At 43.3% G+C, this 16,010-nt stretch overlaps 1 protein-coding gene across 12 annotated transcripts in view; it reads right to left on the bottom strand.

Moving 5' to 3' along the window:
* Nucleotides 1-16,010, bottom strand: part of Spats2l (spermatogenesis associated, serine-rich 2-like) — a 174,297-nt gene that overhangs the window by 109,281 nt on the left and 49,006 nt on the right. For 10 of the 12 annotated variants that reach the window (XM_017322123.2, XM_006496210.4, XM_006496217.4 and 7 more), the window contains exon 3: nucleotides 6,981-7,065. The exons of 1 other annotated variant lie outside the window; for it this stretch is intronic. In XM_017322123.2, coding sequence (XP_017177612.1) covers nucleotides 6,981-7,018 — 38 coding nt within the window. In that variant the 5' untranslated portion in view covers nucleotides 7,019-7,065. The remainder of the gene's footprint in view (nucleotides 1-6,980; nucleotides 7,066-16,010) is intronic. One more of the 12 variants, NM_001368787.1, reaches the window with a different exon arrangement.

The following is a 16,010-nucleotide window of genomic DNA, read 5'->3' as shown; positions in this document are numbered from 1 at the left end:
AGAACTTACTACTCCAGTTTCTTAAACCAGTATTAATATCTAAATACTTATCCTTTAGCTCACAGGAAAGGGCCTTCTCTCATCCTTCATCAAAGATGCTTCTTTGTGCAGCAAATGGAGATCATTATAGAAAGCTACAACTGGTCACAATGAAGAGATCAATTGGGGGTAGGATGCCCAGCCCCAGTTAATACATTCATAGCACAACCCCTGCACTGACAGCTCAGGGAACACGGCAGAAGATGAGGCAGAAGAACTGTCAGAACTAGAGGGCCAGGATATCTGCTGCAAGGTAGGGTCTTCTTAACAAACATTTTTGAAGAGGACCTCAAATGGAGGTGGGGTGTAGGGAAGATTATGATCAAGATATGCTATATGAGATTCTCAAAGAATTAGTTAAAGTATATATTTAAAAAATAAAGTGTAGCTTAAGATTTATTTTGTTGGTAATCATATCAATCTACTCACTGGCCATAATGATCCCACAGCCCAAATCTCCAAGACCTGGCCATGTCATGGACTCTTTCCCTTGGCAGTTGACATTTTTGGTAATTGAAGTGCATGAGTTTATATTTGGCCCGTATTCATTTGGCATATTTTTCAGGTCTATTAGGGTTTTTTTGGGGGATCAGAGCTATAACTTTCCACTTTAGTTGTCCATTTCATTCTGGTCATTCGCAAGCTGACGGATGTCATTTAAGTCACTTACACCGTTAAGTAGACAGCTTGGGCTTGAATCAAGTTTGCTACTTAGAAGCTGTCTAACCTTGAGGACATGAGCTGTTCTGATTTACTTCATTAGAAAGTGAGGACAAAGGAGTGTCAATTGCACAGGACTGGCATGGAGACAAGAGGAGAGGGATCACAGGAAGCTGGGGACACAGGTTCAGTGACAGTCTGCTTCTGCCATTGTTTCTAGTAGTTCACCATTTGCACCATTGATAAAAAATAGTCCATGTCCACAAAGGTGTCCTCTGCAGCCACGCTGACTCTCGGCCTGGGAGTCAATTTGCTGTTGATATTCATCCCGCATACTGGCAGTATGGAATCCTGAGGTGTTGAGAAAATGACCTTGATGAAAATGTGCACGCACCAATCTGCCACGTTTTCTTCATTTCTCATTTTAGTCCAGTTATTTTACTCAACAGGAGAATGCCTTAGTCCTGTTAACTTCCTCTGTGTGTCTAACGACCATCACACTGTTTTCCAAGTGCTCTCTGTCTTTGTAATAATTCATAACATCTGGATGAAATTTTATATTCTCTCTTTTTGACCCACTCCACACTTTGGATTTCTTCCTGAAATCCTCCCAGAAAACCAGCTGGGGTAGACCTGTAACAGGTATGCAAGGGGTACATCAGCACTTTAACAGGAGCCACCACCCATGATGGGTGTCACATGCTAGCTGCTGAAAGGGCCTCAGATCCCATACATCCTTCATTCTCCTCAGTAGCCCCGTTAGCAGCAAGAATGACAGGAGCTCTAAGGGGCAGAGGGGCTTCAGTCTTTTGTCTTTCTCACCCAAAGTCTTTGTCCCCTTTTGATTCTTTTCTCTACAACAATAAAACAAAATCCTGTAATAAGAAAATACAACAGAAACAGCATTCTACTTCCGACAGAAACAGTAGTAATGATGTCGTGATGTAACACACTTGATGTCACGTGCATTCCATTTCCTGTATTTGGCTTATTTTGTCAACCTCATTTCCTGCAAGATAGTTCCTTGCCAGATTTTAAAATTTCTATTGTTATTTTAGAATTTCTTACATATGTTGACATACCGGATCCCATAGGTCTACTGAAGGTATTCTGAGGGAATCTGCTGGCTCTGTGGTATTCCTTGCACACTTCTTTAAAGGCTCACTTTGGTTGTGAGTTAACACAACTGTGCCATTTGCAGCCATCTCTCTTCTCCTTTTTTAAATGATCATAGTTTGAATTCTGCCCATTCAAAGAATCACAGAATGCCAGACTGTTAGTGTGCATACGGTGTGAGAGTATGAGTCATCTCTGATGCCTGGAACAGACCTCATGCTTATAGCATCAAAGGCTCATTGTTGTTTCTTGATTGGTTTTATACCATATAACTTAAGGGTTTCCGCTGTACTTTCTGTAGTATTTGTCAAGGAAGCAACAAACCGGTAATAGAGATACAGTATTGCTGTTTGAAGCTTAAAGTTCCACAGCGAACAGGATGGGAACAAGAACAATTGCATGCAGCACAATGCTGGATTTGTCAGGGCACGTTTGAGGAAGTTCTGGGGAGTACAGAAGGGCCTAATCTGAATATTAGGGGCTGAGTTTCTATTTCTCTTTTAGCCTCTCAAAATCTAAGAGGCTATCTCCTGCTTCTCTGAAACACTTGGGCTGTATCCATCATCTGGTTCATGGTTATCACAAAAGCTAAAAGCTAAACTGATGGCTAGACATCCAGTGCGTATTTATTGAATAAATGGATAAAACTTCCTCTACCAGCCAATCTTTTTTTGGTTAAAATTAGATCCAAATAGCAGCTTCCTTCATTTCCTTTCCTTTCCTAGAGATGAAAATGTCAGAGAGGCAAATTGGTATCTGGGACCCTGTTTTCATTTAAACAGGAATAAGACTTGGAGCAGGTGTCCAAGTAGCTTAAGTCTTTCATTACTCTGACTTATTACCCCTGTGCCATTTTTGTATGCTATATCAAAAAGTAAATTCTCCAATGCTTGGTTTGGCTGAAGAGTCTAAAGTTCGTTTATTCACTCAAAACCCCTTATTAAGTGTTTACTAAGCATGAAGGGTGGTTCTGGGCGTGGTGATTTTTTCTTCCTTTTTACTTCAACAAGTCTGTGTCTCTTGGCTTCTGGGTCCTCAACTCTCTGAGGCAGGTGTGAATCACTGTTTCTTGTGAAGAACCCATTGCACTTGTCCAGCGCCTTCTCTTTGGTCCATTACAAACTCGACCATCAGCTGACCTTGTACTTCAATGGAGATTAGTTAAATCCAGGTTTCTCAGTGTTTTGATAATGGCAATAGTTTTGCTATGTATTTTAAAATATCAAACTAAGTATAGTAAATTTAAAACTCAGGGATAATAGAAAAAGGAACACATTATTCCTAACGCACATCCCTCATCATCCCCGTCAATTAAAAATCATTTGCTTGAATAATTGAAATAAGTAACCTTTTGAAAGAATAGAGCCAACTTTGCAATATCATCCTGTCAATCATTGATGTTGCTGTTACCTTTCAGGATTGGAGCTTAAACTGTACATTTCTATATGCAACATAAAAATAGGAATCAGCAGCCAAGCATCCTACCCTCTGTTATCCTAGCACCCAGGTGAGACAAGACCTTCAGGATGTCAGGGCAGCCTCCATTACATAGCGTTCCATGCAAGCCTGAGCTACAGGAGACCTCATATCGAAATAAAATAAAAAGGGAAGAAAGGAATTCCTTTTGAAGATGAGGGCACATAAATATGAACATTACTTTCTTAATTTTCTTAGCCTACTTTTAGTAATTTACTGAAAATAACCAAACACAGAAGCTCCTTCACAGGACATTGCAGTCTGTTTTCAATACAAGATAAAGACAAAACCGAGCTCTCCTTTTTTCTTGGAAGGCCTAGCTTTTCATCAAGGTTTTTCTACCAAGTACCTGAGTCATCAAATCATTTTTTATTGGCTGTGATTTGATTGCAGAAAAACAATAAATCCATTTGTCTTTACTGTTTCCTTGGCTGTGCTGTTAGCAGAATGTGCTCTGTCCGCTCGAGGTCACAGGCTCTGACCCGGAAGTGCGCTTTGCTGAGTCAGCAGGGTCAGACAGTGTTTGGACGACTGCTAAACAAGCAGCATGTCATGAAGTAATGGGGGAGCCACCCCCCCCCCCCCGCCATCACTTCTTATTAGCATAGTAGCTGCGCCAACAGAGTTTTGTCCAAAGATAAAAGAAATTCTTCACTAGGCAACAAAAACATTTAATTCAATATAAACTAAGTTTTATATGTAGTGAGTTTATGTAGAACGCTACTGTTTTATCTTCCAATACCATCATTTCAAAAATACTGAGATTTTTGCAGTGAGATAGCTTGTCATGGCAGCATGTGCCTGAGTGCATTTCTAGCTACCAAGGAGGGTGAAGCAAATGAAGGAGGAGTTCAAGGCCAGCCTGCATACATAGCGATAACATGTTACAAAAACGAAAGACTTTGCGCTAAGATTAAAAAATAATTTTACTTTATTTTTGAATCTTTAATTTGTCACAACTGACACAAAATACAGTGAAAATTTTAAGACAAATTAATTATACCTTTTAAGAATTCTTGGCCAATTACCTCTTTATCTAATTATATGTAAAGTATTAATGAAACAGCTAAGTATTTGATTTGATTTACTAGTGAGAAGTGCTAGAACATGATAAGATTCCGGTTCCTAGGGTAATATCTTTAGGACTACCAGACAGAACAAACTCTAAAATGTGGGATTCAAATCTAGTCTTTTAGACTCCTCTGGAGTTAGCAGACTCCATGCATGAGCCGTTGTGACTATTTACAACTGATAGTCACATGTTCACTACTGTCAAGCTAATGGTAAGCTCTCGTCCTTTTATTTCCATAGTAACTATTCCACATAGTTAATTATGCGTGTTAATAATGCAGGTTCATGAATGACTAATAGTTGTCGGATTTTTAACACTTTTCTTATATCATAGTTCATTGAATTATAATCACCTGAGAAATCTTAGTGTAGAAAAAACTCTCATTAGCTTCCTTTGATAAAAATTAATAATAAAGATAAACATTCATACAAAACATGGGCGTAGCAGAATGCATTACTGTGCTCAGCTGCCTCCTGTTAGAAGAAATGTAGAGAGTATCTTGTAGGAAAGAAAGTCGTGGGCCAAGGACAGAATAATAAACACATAAATAGGTGTGAGTCTGCTGACGGCAGTCATCAACGGCTGTGAGTAGGTAGATTGAAAGAATCAATTCATGGTGGAGAAAGAAAATCCATAACAATGCTCCCAATTTATAGTTTGTAGGAGATAACCTTTGACTTATGAGTCTGGACAGGTAATGAGCTATATTAGCATTTCGTATTTTATTTATAATATTAGCATTTCAATATTTCCTGAAAAGAATATTTGGCTCTTCTCAAACTTTTCTTTTTACAAATGAGAAAACTTGGACCCCAAGTGTCTCAGTTAAGGAAGCTATTAAAAAAAATCACACGGTGAGATGGTGGGCAAATAACAGAACCAGGAACTGAGCCAGTGTCTTCTGTCCCTGATTTGCTCATTCAGGGAGATTTTACCAAGCGTCCCCCAGCCCTCCAGGCAAGCCTGTGCTAAGAACTAGATGAAGAAAACAGCGCGGTACAAAAGCCAGTGAGGATTACCACCAGCAGGGCATAGAACCCACTTGGGGGAAGCTGCTCCTGAGCAAGCACAATGCTTTCTTAGAGCATTTGAATGGAAGTACAGAGAGAGCCAAGCCTAGGAGGCCAAGGAGAGCTCTAGGTGGCCGTCACATCTAAGCTGGGCCTTGACTTTGCCCCTGAGTGGGATACGGTGACAAAGGAAAAGGGACACATTCTCTAAGGTTAGCCAATAAGGTTTCTGTTTGTTTCCCATTAGCACCTATATCAAAACTCTATTAGTCTGGACATTTCTTAGCTCAGAGAGTCCAGTGTATGGAGGACTGTTCTTTGGACTGGAAGGTCCTGCACAGGCTGTTGATCAGCAGCAACTCCGCACACTGCTGGACTGCTGCTCCAGCCTGGCCTGCAGTGGTACCACCTTCCACGAGCCCTTATTGGCTGCAGATAAGGGAAGTCCTATCTCCCACTGTCTCACATTGCTTCAAAGATTAGAAGATGGCATGTAAACTCACACAGTATTAGCACTAGGGCAGCAGAGAGCCTGTAGTGCTGGCTTCTTTTTCTGATGGTACAAAGTTGTATAAATGTGACTCAGCAGAGACAGTTCTGTGACCTTCAGCTCATTTGCCCCAGGTTGTGCTCCAAAGACACCATGGCAACAGGTAAGTCAATGGATTTAAGGCTGTGAATCATTTTCCTTTTCGGAGACTCTCTGAGTTACAAGAATTTCCCATTATTTAAGAGAAAAATTCACAGTTTATTCTTCCTAGCCAGCCAGGTCTTGGCTTAGTAACTCCTGCTCTGAAAGGGCAGCCTCCCCTGGAAACTTTGCTCCCCTACCTGGGTCCTTACAGACGAATTCTTCACACCTCTGCTGCATCCGTCCACAACCTCTCCATACACCCCAACACATTGCCAGAAACTTCTCCAAATGGGAAAGGACAATTGCTTTGCGAACACATTTACAAAAGTACATGGGAGATGTTGCAAAGAACTTTCCAGAAAAATGTATTCTGGAAATTACAAAATCAACAGAACATGGAGAGATCTGAGAAGAGATCTGCAAAGTTCCTCTGAAGTGTCAAGGCCAATATAAGACCTAACTAGAGCACTGACACCACCAGCCACCCCGACGTGTGCTCATGCTCAGACTCTGCACATAGGAACACCCCGCTCTCTCCTCTAGCACTTCTGTGAGCTACTCTACCCAGTGTCCACAACACACTGGAGACATGACTCAGTCTGGTTGCACAGAGCAGGACAGAGAACTGGGGATGTACATTCCCTAGGGAAGCTGTCACAAATCGGGATAAACTTGGTGTAAAACACCTCTCAGTTGAAACATCCAGAAGCTCACAGTTCCTTCCTAAGGAACCATAGCTTTCGCGTGTTCAAGCCTCTCCCTGCTACTGCCCTTAGCCTATGACTCCACCTCTCTTCTCCCTTTCAAACCCATCACACTGCATCTCCGACTGCCTCTCTCCAACCTTAATGACAATGGCTGATTTTTCTATTCCCTACCAGTTTTTATTTCCTTGGGGACAGCACCACTCCTGTTCATTACACATAATCTATCTGAATGGAACGGCACACCAAAGTGAGCGGAGATTATTTACTTGCTTGCCGAAGCGCCGGTTTCCTGTGTTCCAGCCATGTAGTTGCAGCGGGACAAACCAGGGCTTGCAGCTCTGACCACGGGACCTAGGGAAGAAAAGGTCTGTATTAACCACTCAACTCCTGCCAGCAGCCACTATTAGATTATTTCCACAGTGCTCAAAATACTAGCATTTGTTCATCAAGTAAATGGCCAGCTCAGAATCACACTTGTACATGTAACTTTTAATACTTCTTAGATTCTGAAATTAATCCTGTATGAAGGTGGATCTATATATTAACTTGTTCCTAGCTAAAATCATAGATATCCTTGATCCAATTACATCCTGATTTTATTGCTTTTCCTAATAACCAAAGTAAGGGGCAAAATCAGATTTTTGCTTCCAGCAGCTTAAACAGATAAAAATCAACCTGACTGTCAAAATCCAGGTTGGTCTTGTCTGGGTGAGATGAGAAGCAGAAAAATTACTGAAGACAATGAATGTAGACATTAATGAGGAATAGCGCTTGGTTAATCAAGTAAACACACACAGGCCCCAGATGGGGCTTCTACAGCACTGGAGGAAGCAGAGGGTCTTTTTATGGTTATTTTCCTGGAGCAGACAATTCCTTAAAGAGATGCACAATTCACAATATGGTGTGAGAAGCAGTAGCACACTTTTTTTTAACCACAAGTTTTTCATTCATCGGCACTGAAAGCTTACTTGTGATCATGATGAGCCTCAAGTCTGTTTACTGTCCCTTTCGTGGAAGTGGAGCCTAGACTCAGAGGAGGGTATGTATGGGTCAAGGGGCAGCAAGGTTAGTGTGGCCTGGAATCACACATGAAGATGGGACCTTAGTTTTAAACAGAACTTAGTGAGTCTCAAAATGTCACCTGGAAACTCTATTTTTATTTGACTGTATAGTAGCAATAGGTACCTGAGGGTATCCTCCTGCCCCTCCCTACCCCTGTGTGTGCACATTCGAACACTTATGTGCCAATGTGGACAGCAACCTCAGGGGTCATTTCTCAGGAGCCATCCTTTTTTTGTTTCTTCTTTTTTTTTTCCCTCTAAATTATTTGTTTCTTGATTCAAGACAGGGTTGAAGTGGAAACCTATGTGCTCTTTGGAAAATGTCAGTTGTGCCAAATAATGTTTTGGTGGGGCAGACATGCGAAGGAGTGTTTTCCTGAAGCAAACACAGGGGAAAGGATGTTTTGCTCAAGCAAACACAGGTGAACGGACGCATGATGTTAAGAAGGTGAACATGCTGGGTGGCATTGCTACGCCTTGCCATTCCCTAATGGTCATCTTTTGTCGTGACTTCACAGAAAGAAACACACCCAAAAACTTCTGGTGGTGTTCTGGCAGCTTCTTACCACTTCTGCAGACTTGGGCCAATTGGCAGAGCGATGTCAGCTGATACAGAGTCATGTGGAGTTTTGCTAAGACAGACTCACATTGTGTTTGGCTGAGGAAAGACCCACGGCAGGACATGTGATGTTTGGAGGGACTATAAATAGACTCAATGGACTGTGATGGGGGCTTGCATAGCTAGCTCTCAATGCTTCGTCTTCGCTGAGTGAGTCACAGCCAAGGCATCCCTGCTGGTTCTGGTTGCTCCTGCTGACTTGTGCGGAGGCCTAGCTGTTTCTCCTGGATCATGGCACTGCTGCTGACATGTTTTCTATCCTGACACTACTGAACTGGTCTACTGGAATATATCCTGACAACGCAAATTGGATTTGCTTCAAGGAACTATCTCTCAACAGGTCCACTACTCCTATACCCTAATAACCTTTCTGGTGGGTGGTGGGCCAGAACAGAGGTTAAAGCATTTAAGAATCTTTATTAAAAGTAGGTTTTGAAAATCTAGGCCCACACAGGGTCTTTTGGTGGGACCTGGGGCTCACTAATTAGCTAGGCTGGCTGGCCAGTAAGCCTCAGGAATCCCATCTCGGTCTCCATCTCATCACTAGGATTATAAACTTACACTGCCTTGACTGGGTTTTCACATGTGGGGAGCTGGGGCTTGAACTCTGATCCTTACTCTTACACTCAAGCACTTTGCAGGTGGACGAACCTAGCTCCTCAGATCTTTTTTTTTTTAAATGGGAAAAGATGTTATCTTGTCACAAGTGTAGAGACCTGAGACACACACATTTGTAATGCCTACTTTAGATCCTAAGGCATCTGGGTTCTGTTTTTAAGTCCCTTCACTGAACTTGCGGTCAAAACATGTTTCATTGCCCAGCCCAGCAAAGCTGCAAGCAGAGTGACCGGTTGTCCCAATATTTATTCTTGCCTTCTGTGCAGAGACCCAGGCTTCCAATGTCTTCTTTCCTCCTCAATTCCTACTCGCTCTATCCCTCTTTCTTCTTCTCCCTGGAATAGAATCTGGTTTGGCTTATCAACAAATAGAAGGCATTACCCAGGACAAAACCATAGTTCCCAGTCCCCATGCGATCCCACAGGGCAGGCAGCATGTGATGGCCAAGGGAACATGAGCTGAAGTGATCTGCAGGGTTCTGGGCACCTTTAGAAGGGCATCCCACTTCCTTTAGGTCTTCCCCTGCAGTGATATTAGGCAAGGTTTTGAAATGGAAGCCAGAAAGTGAGGTTAGCAGCTGACAAAACTATAAGTCTGAGCCACAATCGCCATGGGGCTCTCCCCATCAGCGCCTGGCCTATTACACTATAGAGAGACCGGCTCACTTGTTTTCAGACCAAGGTTTCTGTTTCTCTGATCTTTTGTTACAGAAACCAAAATCAATATCCCAAGCAATATTTAACTCCAAAATTTCCCACACCAGCTTCCTTGGATTTCCAGCATTCACGAGTCTCTGGACAAGGCTGGATGCCCTGAATGTCTGTATATACACATCCAGACACTCTAAAGAGATTATATGGAGAGGCAAGGTACTGATTTTTGAATTACCATTAGAGTCTTTTGAAAAGCTAAATCTTTGGGATAAACACACAGAGACCCAGGGAAAACATCAAGTAATCCCTGTATTTAATTTCCACCACGAAAGCAGGGTGTGAAAATCAGAGACAATACAGAGAAATGCATATCCCCAAACATCATGTGATGGCAGAGGACTGGCTTGCTGGGTTATGAAGTGAGTATTCCTACTCCCTACAAAGTGTGGTGGTGAACCATCTCTTCCACAGTGGAAAGGAACTAGTGTAACACGGAGTAAGTTCTCTGACCCCATACTCCATCACTTCAGCTATTGAGTCCTCTGCAGATATTTTTAACTGGATAGATTTTCATTTTCCACAACAGTAGAGCTCTTCCCTGAGAGGGCAGGTGGCCTTAGGAAAGCTTTTTCATGTAGGGGCTTGGGCTTCTTGTTTTAAAATGTTCTCCCACCCTGTCACCCTCCTTCTCTTATCCCAGTTCCTCTCCCCCCAATGCATCTGCTTTTGCTTACCAGCAACTAGAAACAAGGGTTCTGTTTCTCTGCATTTTGTTTCATGTGACCATGTCCATTCTACACCGTGCCAGAGTCTGCAGAGTGCAATGGTGGAGACAGTAGGTACATATTTGTGTCTAGATGTATATACATGGGCAGGAATAGGGTAGGGAATGGAGCTAGGGAGGGTCTTCAGAATGTGTGTTCAAATAATGATTAGCAGTTATGCCCTGTTAAAGACAGGCATACATATAGACAGGGGTGTTCACGGGCATGCATACCTGTGCTCATGTGCCTGTACACACACACACACACACACACACACACACACACACACACACACACACACCACCACCACCACCACCACCACCAGGGGGGCATCAAATAGCAGGAGTCTCAGGCTTCAGAATGGATAGATCGTCACTGACCACAAGTCTGTTGGTTCGAACCCCGGGTTTTGTACATTTTATTAGTTCTTTTGAGAAGAGAAATAGTGTCATTTGTTTGGGGCAAATATATTTGAATGCAATAAAAGCTAAGCAGAACAGGATTACTTACTAAGAAAGAAAGCACATCGCTGGGGCACTGCTGAGCTCCAGCTACCAATTGCTCCTGCTTAATTCATAGGTGTGTTTGAAAAGATAAACTGGACACGCTCCACTAAATCACCTCTTATTTTGACAGCAAAGCCTGAGCCAGAGCCTGTCTCACTTGTTCTTGGCCTTAAAGTAGTTTGGGGGGGGGGGGCGGGGTACTGGTTCTGAACCTGCTCAGGGACAAAGAAGTAGAAAGGGAGTGTGATTGGCCTCTGTGTCCACGACTCATCTGCCCAGTGCAAGGGTAAATAAAGTCTTTGCAAATCTTCCTGTCCCCATGTTGTGTATGACTGTTCTCTAAACTAAGCAACCACCACCGTCTTAGAGAGTCGGTTTTTTGATGAAGCAGAACTACCTCGTAAGAGAATATCTCACCTGAGCTTGCTAACTGTTCACATCTGGTTGCCCTTAACCCTTAACAGCACAGGGCCTGGGGGAATGGCTACAGTATATAGACTGCAGAAGACTTGGAAGGAAACTACATTCATGTGCTCCCACATCAGGGATATGGGAAGCCATCATCCCTGATGGGTTCTGTAGGTGTGGCCTTTCAGGGGAGGTGCACCTACACTCCTGTCATAACCCCTCACCTATGCTTTGTAAGGAATTTCATTCAATAAACTCATCGGTTCCCCTGACAGAGTTTAGGTAGATTCATCATCGGTTCCCCTGGAAGAACTTAGGTAGATTCATGCCTTGGTTTATTGTTAGGGCTTCGGGGGAGGGATAGAGGTTGCTTATGCCTCCCTCTGGGCAGGGACTTTAGGACCACCCTGCTCTGAAACCACTTCTTCTAGTAAAGCATCTGCCAGGCACAAAACTGGGACTCCGGTCTCCTCTCGCCTGCTTTCTCCATTGCAGCACTGTGTGGACATCGCTAAATAATTTCTCATTCATGGATGGCGTGAGACTCCCTGAAACTCCAATGAAATTGTTCTGACATTGAGGCTCTGCAGTTTTTGACCATTCACTCCACTAATTATAGTGATTGCACATGGAATACATACACACACACACACACACACACACACACACACACAAGAGAGAGAGAGAGAGAGAGAGAGAGAGAGAGAGAGAGAGAGAGAGAGAGAATGATTCAGTATGTTCCAGTGATTCAGTATCAGTGAGTTAGTCATCCCAGGATACCAAAATCTATGAATTCTCAAGTTCCTTATATAAAATAATTTGGTATTTGCATATAAGATATTGAGTTTTTGATATACATTAAATCATCTAGATTAGCTAAACCACATAACAAACATAAATGCTATGTAGAAAATTATTACACTGTATTATTTGAAGAATAAGACCAAAAGAAAAAGAAATGTATACAATTTCAGCAGGCTTTTTTTCCTGGTTATTTTTGATCCACAGTTGGTTAAACCCACAGAATGGAGGGCCCACTATGTACATGTTATTTATAAATGTCAAATACATATTTCAGTATGAACATGTCTTATACTTTATAGGATTATTCAAATAGAAATTGAAAAGCGCCAGTGTACGTGCTGGTGTATTCTTATGGCAGCCCACTGATTTTCGTACACTTATCCTGGAGGCCACTGGTCCAGACTATAAATGTGCTGCAGAAGCTGAGCGAGGAACTTCTGAGGATTAGAATAGTCCAGAGAGGCACTGAAGTGGCATCAGGCCGTGCCATGCCTTGAGCCCGTCCCTGCGCACTGCCAAGCAGCTTGCACTTGAGTGGCAGATGCACTGTCTGAACTAGAGTGTGCAACAGTCAGTAGCAGCTGAATGGGCGGGGATTACAGAGACAGAAGGAAAGGGGGAGGACATTCCAGGGGAGACTCATTCCGAAACACCTTGTTCAAGAGCAGACCTATGGACAGAGATGGGATAGAGCCTGGCTTCCATCACTGCCATGGCCACCAACGTGCTGGAGAACAGCAGGCAACAAAGTCAGTGACTGGAAGAGAGCGGAATTTGGTTTCATCCTGTAGAGCGAAACTGAAACAGAGAAATCTCAGGTTGGTTTTGCTCTAGGACAATAGGGATTCACTGGACATTTAAAGTTAAAAGCAAAATCAGGTCAATATTTTATAAAGATCAGATGGAAATCAATACGCATTGTGGAGAGAAAGGTTTGGTTTGATTAGCGTGGCTCAGAAGCCTACTAGATAAAGCATCAAGTGAAGAAGAAAGTGTGGACGTGGGAATCCACTAGCGGACCCAACAAGGGTTTGCTAGCCAGCCAAGGATGAAGGCAGAGGCTGTCTCAGATGCCAGATGATCCTACCCTTGGCTAAAACCCCAACCAAAGTGAGTTCTGGAAGTGTTTATCCTGGTTTTCTATGACAAGTAATCTCAGTATGAGCTGATGTTTCTTTGTCCCTATTTAAAAGCTTCGAGTTTGCCCTGCCTTCCACAGATCAAGCCTTTAATACAGGAGATGGGGCGCATTCTCAAGGTTTGCTGTTCTGCCTAGAAAGCGGGGGTGGGAGGGCCATTCCCTTTGTGTGCGTGCTATGACTGACTGTGTGCTGGGTTTCTGAGTGTAAGCAAATATTCTAATCACCCACCAGATAAAGACCAGGAGGAAATTTGTGAGTCAGTTCAGTCAGATTTGTTCCTGTATGTGACCTTCATAGTACTTTCTGGCTTGAGGTTTATCTGTGGGGTAACCTGACTGGGTAATGCTGAGCTGGACTGAGAACATTAGGTCATAAGTGTGCTGCAGCTAAGGAGACCCAGGCCTTCCCATTGAGAGCCCGATTGTGCAGTCACACAATGGGCCTGTGCCTGTACACGTTAGTTTTCAGATGCTGTGTGCTAGATTCTTCAGCGACTTACTCTGCAAATGGTCTCCATCTGACCAAAGCTTACTTTCCAAATAGAGTTCTGCAGAAAATACACCTGCCGTCTGGCCTGCTGGCTATCGCCACCGCTTCACTTGGAGGCAGATCTGATTTAATCCAGACCACACTGCTCACTCGCTTAGTGGGCTTTGTGAGGCTCTCAGGACACCAGTGTCACCGGAGTGCTTGGCAACTGACAGCAACACTGCTCCACGTGAGGGCAGGGTTGTTTCTGTGTCAGCGGTTAAGCAACTGCGTTTTGGTGCCTTCAGCTACAAACGGATTGACCTTGTTTGTCATCCTTCAGGATGACATCTCCAAAATACCAGGAGACGTCCACCCATGCTCTAAAGTAACCGCGGAGACTTCAAGCCCCAGAGACGTTTCACAGAGAGTATTCAGATGGTCTACTTATATGAAAACTGATCTAAACCTAGTTGCTATATTCAGTCGATGTGAAATGAGAATAGCTTTTCTTGTTCTTGCCACATAAAATACCACTGTGTTTTGACGCCTAACTAGGGAGAGCTGAATCGTGGAGAGGGGAATTTGATCCTGGGTTGTCTTTTCAAATCTTGTTTCAACTAAGGAAAATGGGCATTTGACAAGAATAACAAAAAGCACATGATGTGAATAATTGCTTTCTTTTCACTATGTATCCCCCCCACCCCCCCGTAAAGGCAGAAATCATTGGTCTTTGTAACTCCTGCTTGTCTCCAAAGACAGGGAGAGGCAGAGCTTCGGGCCTGACCCTCCAAACTCCTGCCAGTGCCCATGTGTCAGGACAGCTTTTCATGATGGTGGGTGTGGCCTTACTTCTCAACAGTTCTCTTAGCCAGCCAGGCATGTGACAGACTGCAGCAGAACCCACATCTCGGTCCTATTGCTAGTGTGAAGAAGGGCCATTTGGGCTGCAGTGGTCTCTCCCGAGAGGCGGATCAGACGGATAAGTACATGGCTGAGAGAAGCCCAACCCAAACTGAAGATGAAACTCATGAAGTTAGGCATCTGTGAAGGTGGGCACGATGCAACAGTTTTTTTTTTATCATAACAAAGTTCTTCTACATCCTAGACGATGACAATTTCACGATTATTAAGGCTCTGCAAGTTCTTTATCAAGAGGTCTTCAGATTTTTATCTCTATTAAGTCAGTTGATAACAAATTTATCATTCACTTGTATAATTCCATTTCCCTCACTTCATCTCATTCAGAGCATGGCATCATAGCCTCAGAGAATGGAAACCGTTTCTATACTTTGGGAGGGAAAAAAGGTAATGTTAGTGATCATTTATTTTTTTCCCTCTTTCTAAGCTAAAAACGTGTAATTCTTAACACCGTTTTTTTTTTGGCAACCATTTTTACTTCTGGGTTTATGGAAAGTGATGTGAGGATTTTCTGTCTCAGGCTATGGTGCTTCTTCATCCGCTTTGATGTTGCCATTGCTCTCTCGTCTTCAGGGCAGTGTGTGATGCCATCACTACTCCTTAAACAGACCTACGCAATGCGTGTGTGCAGTGGGCTTGGCTGCATGCTATCACTTTCAGAACTATGCTACCTAGACCCTCATCAGAAAGGCTGCCACGTGAAGATATTTAATGAGCTTCGCTTTCTGGTATGGAATTCTAATAAAACATCATAGATAAGAAATGCTCGCTTACCAAGAAAAAAAACTGGGTGAGTCATTCAAAATCACAGGCATAAATACCCTGTTAGTGTGGGCTTAAGTCAGTCTGTAAATAGGAATATAATATAGGAACACTCGTGTGTGTGTGTGTGTGTGTGTGTGTGATACATGTGTGCAGTCAATGTGTGTCCTCATGTGTGGGGTGTGGGGGTAGCATTCCAATGCACACACATGCAGAGATCAGAAAGGAGCGTTGTGTATCCTCCTCTGCCATTCTCCAGCTCATTCCCTTGAGTCAGTGTCCTAACCCCTGAAGCTTAGTGGTTTGGCTAGGCTAGCAGGCCAGGAAGCTCCCAGCATCCACCGGTGCCAGTCATCCTAACACCGCCCTCCCCCCATGATGGATTCACAGGCACTGACAACTATGTTTGGCTTTTGAGTGGGTGCCTGGGACTCAACTCCAGCTCCCTGTGCTTGTACTCTTAACCACTGAGCCGTCTCCCCAGCCCTACGGTGGGAAGTCTAATAGACAAGTTTTAGTGTGTTGTATAGGTTCATACAACAATCTCAGTCTAAAGAACTGGAAATAAAG

The sequence above is a fragment of the Mus musculus genome, chromosome 1, assembly GCF_000001635.26.
Source record: "Mus musculus strain C57BL/6J chromosome 1, GRCm38.p6 C57BL/6J".
Taxonomy (NCBI): domain Eukaryota; kingdom Metazoa; phylum Chordata; class Mammalia; order Rodentia; family Muridae; genus Mus; species Mus musculus.
The sequence above is the reverse complement of the archived record's forward strand: the minus strand, read 5'-3'. Positions and strand labels throughout refer to the sequence as shown.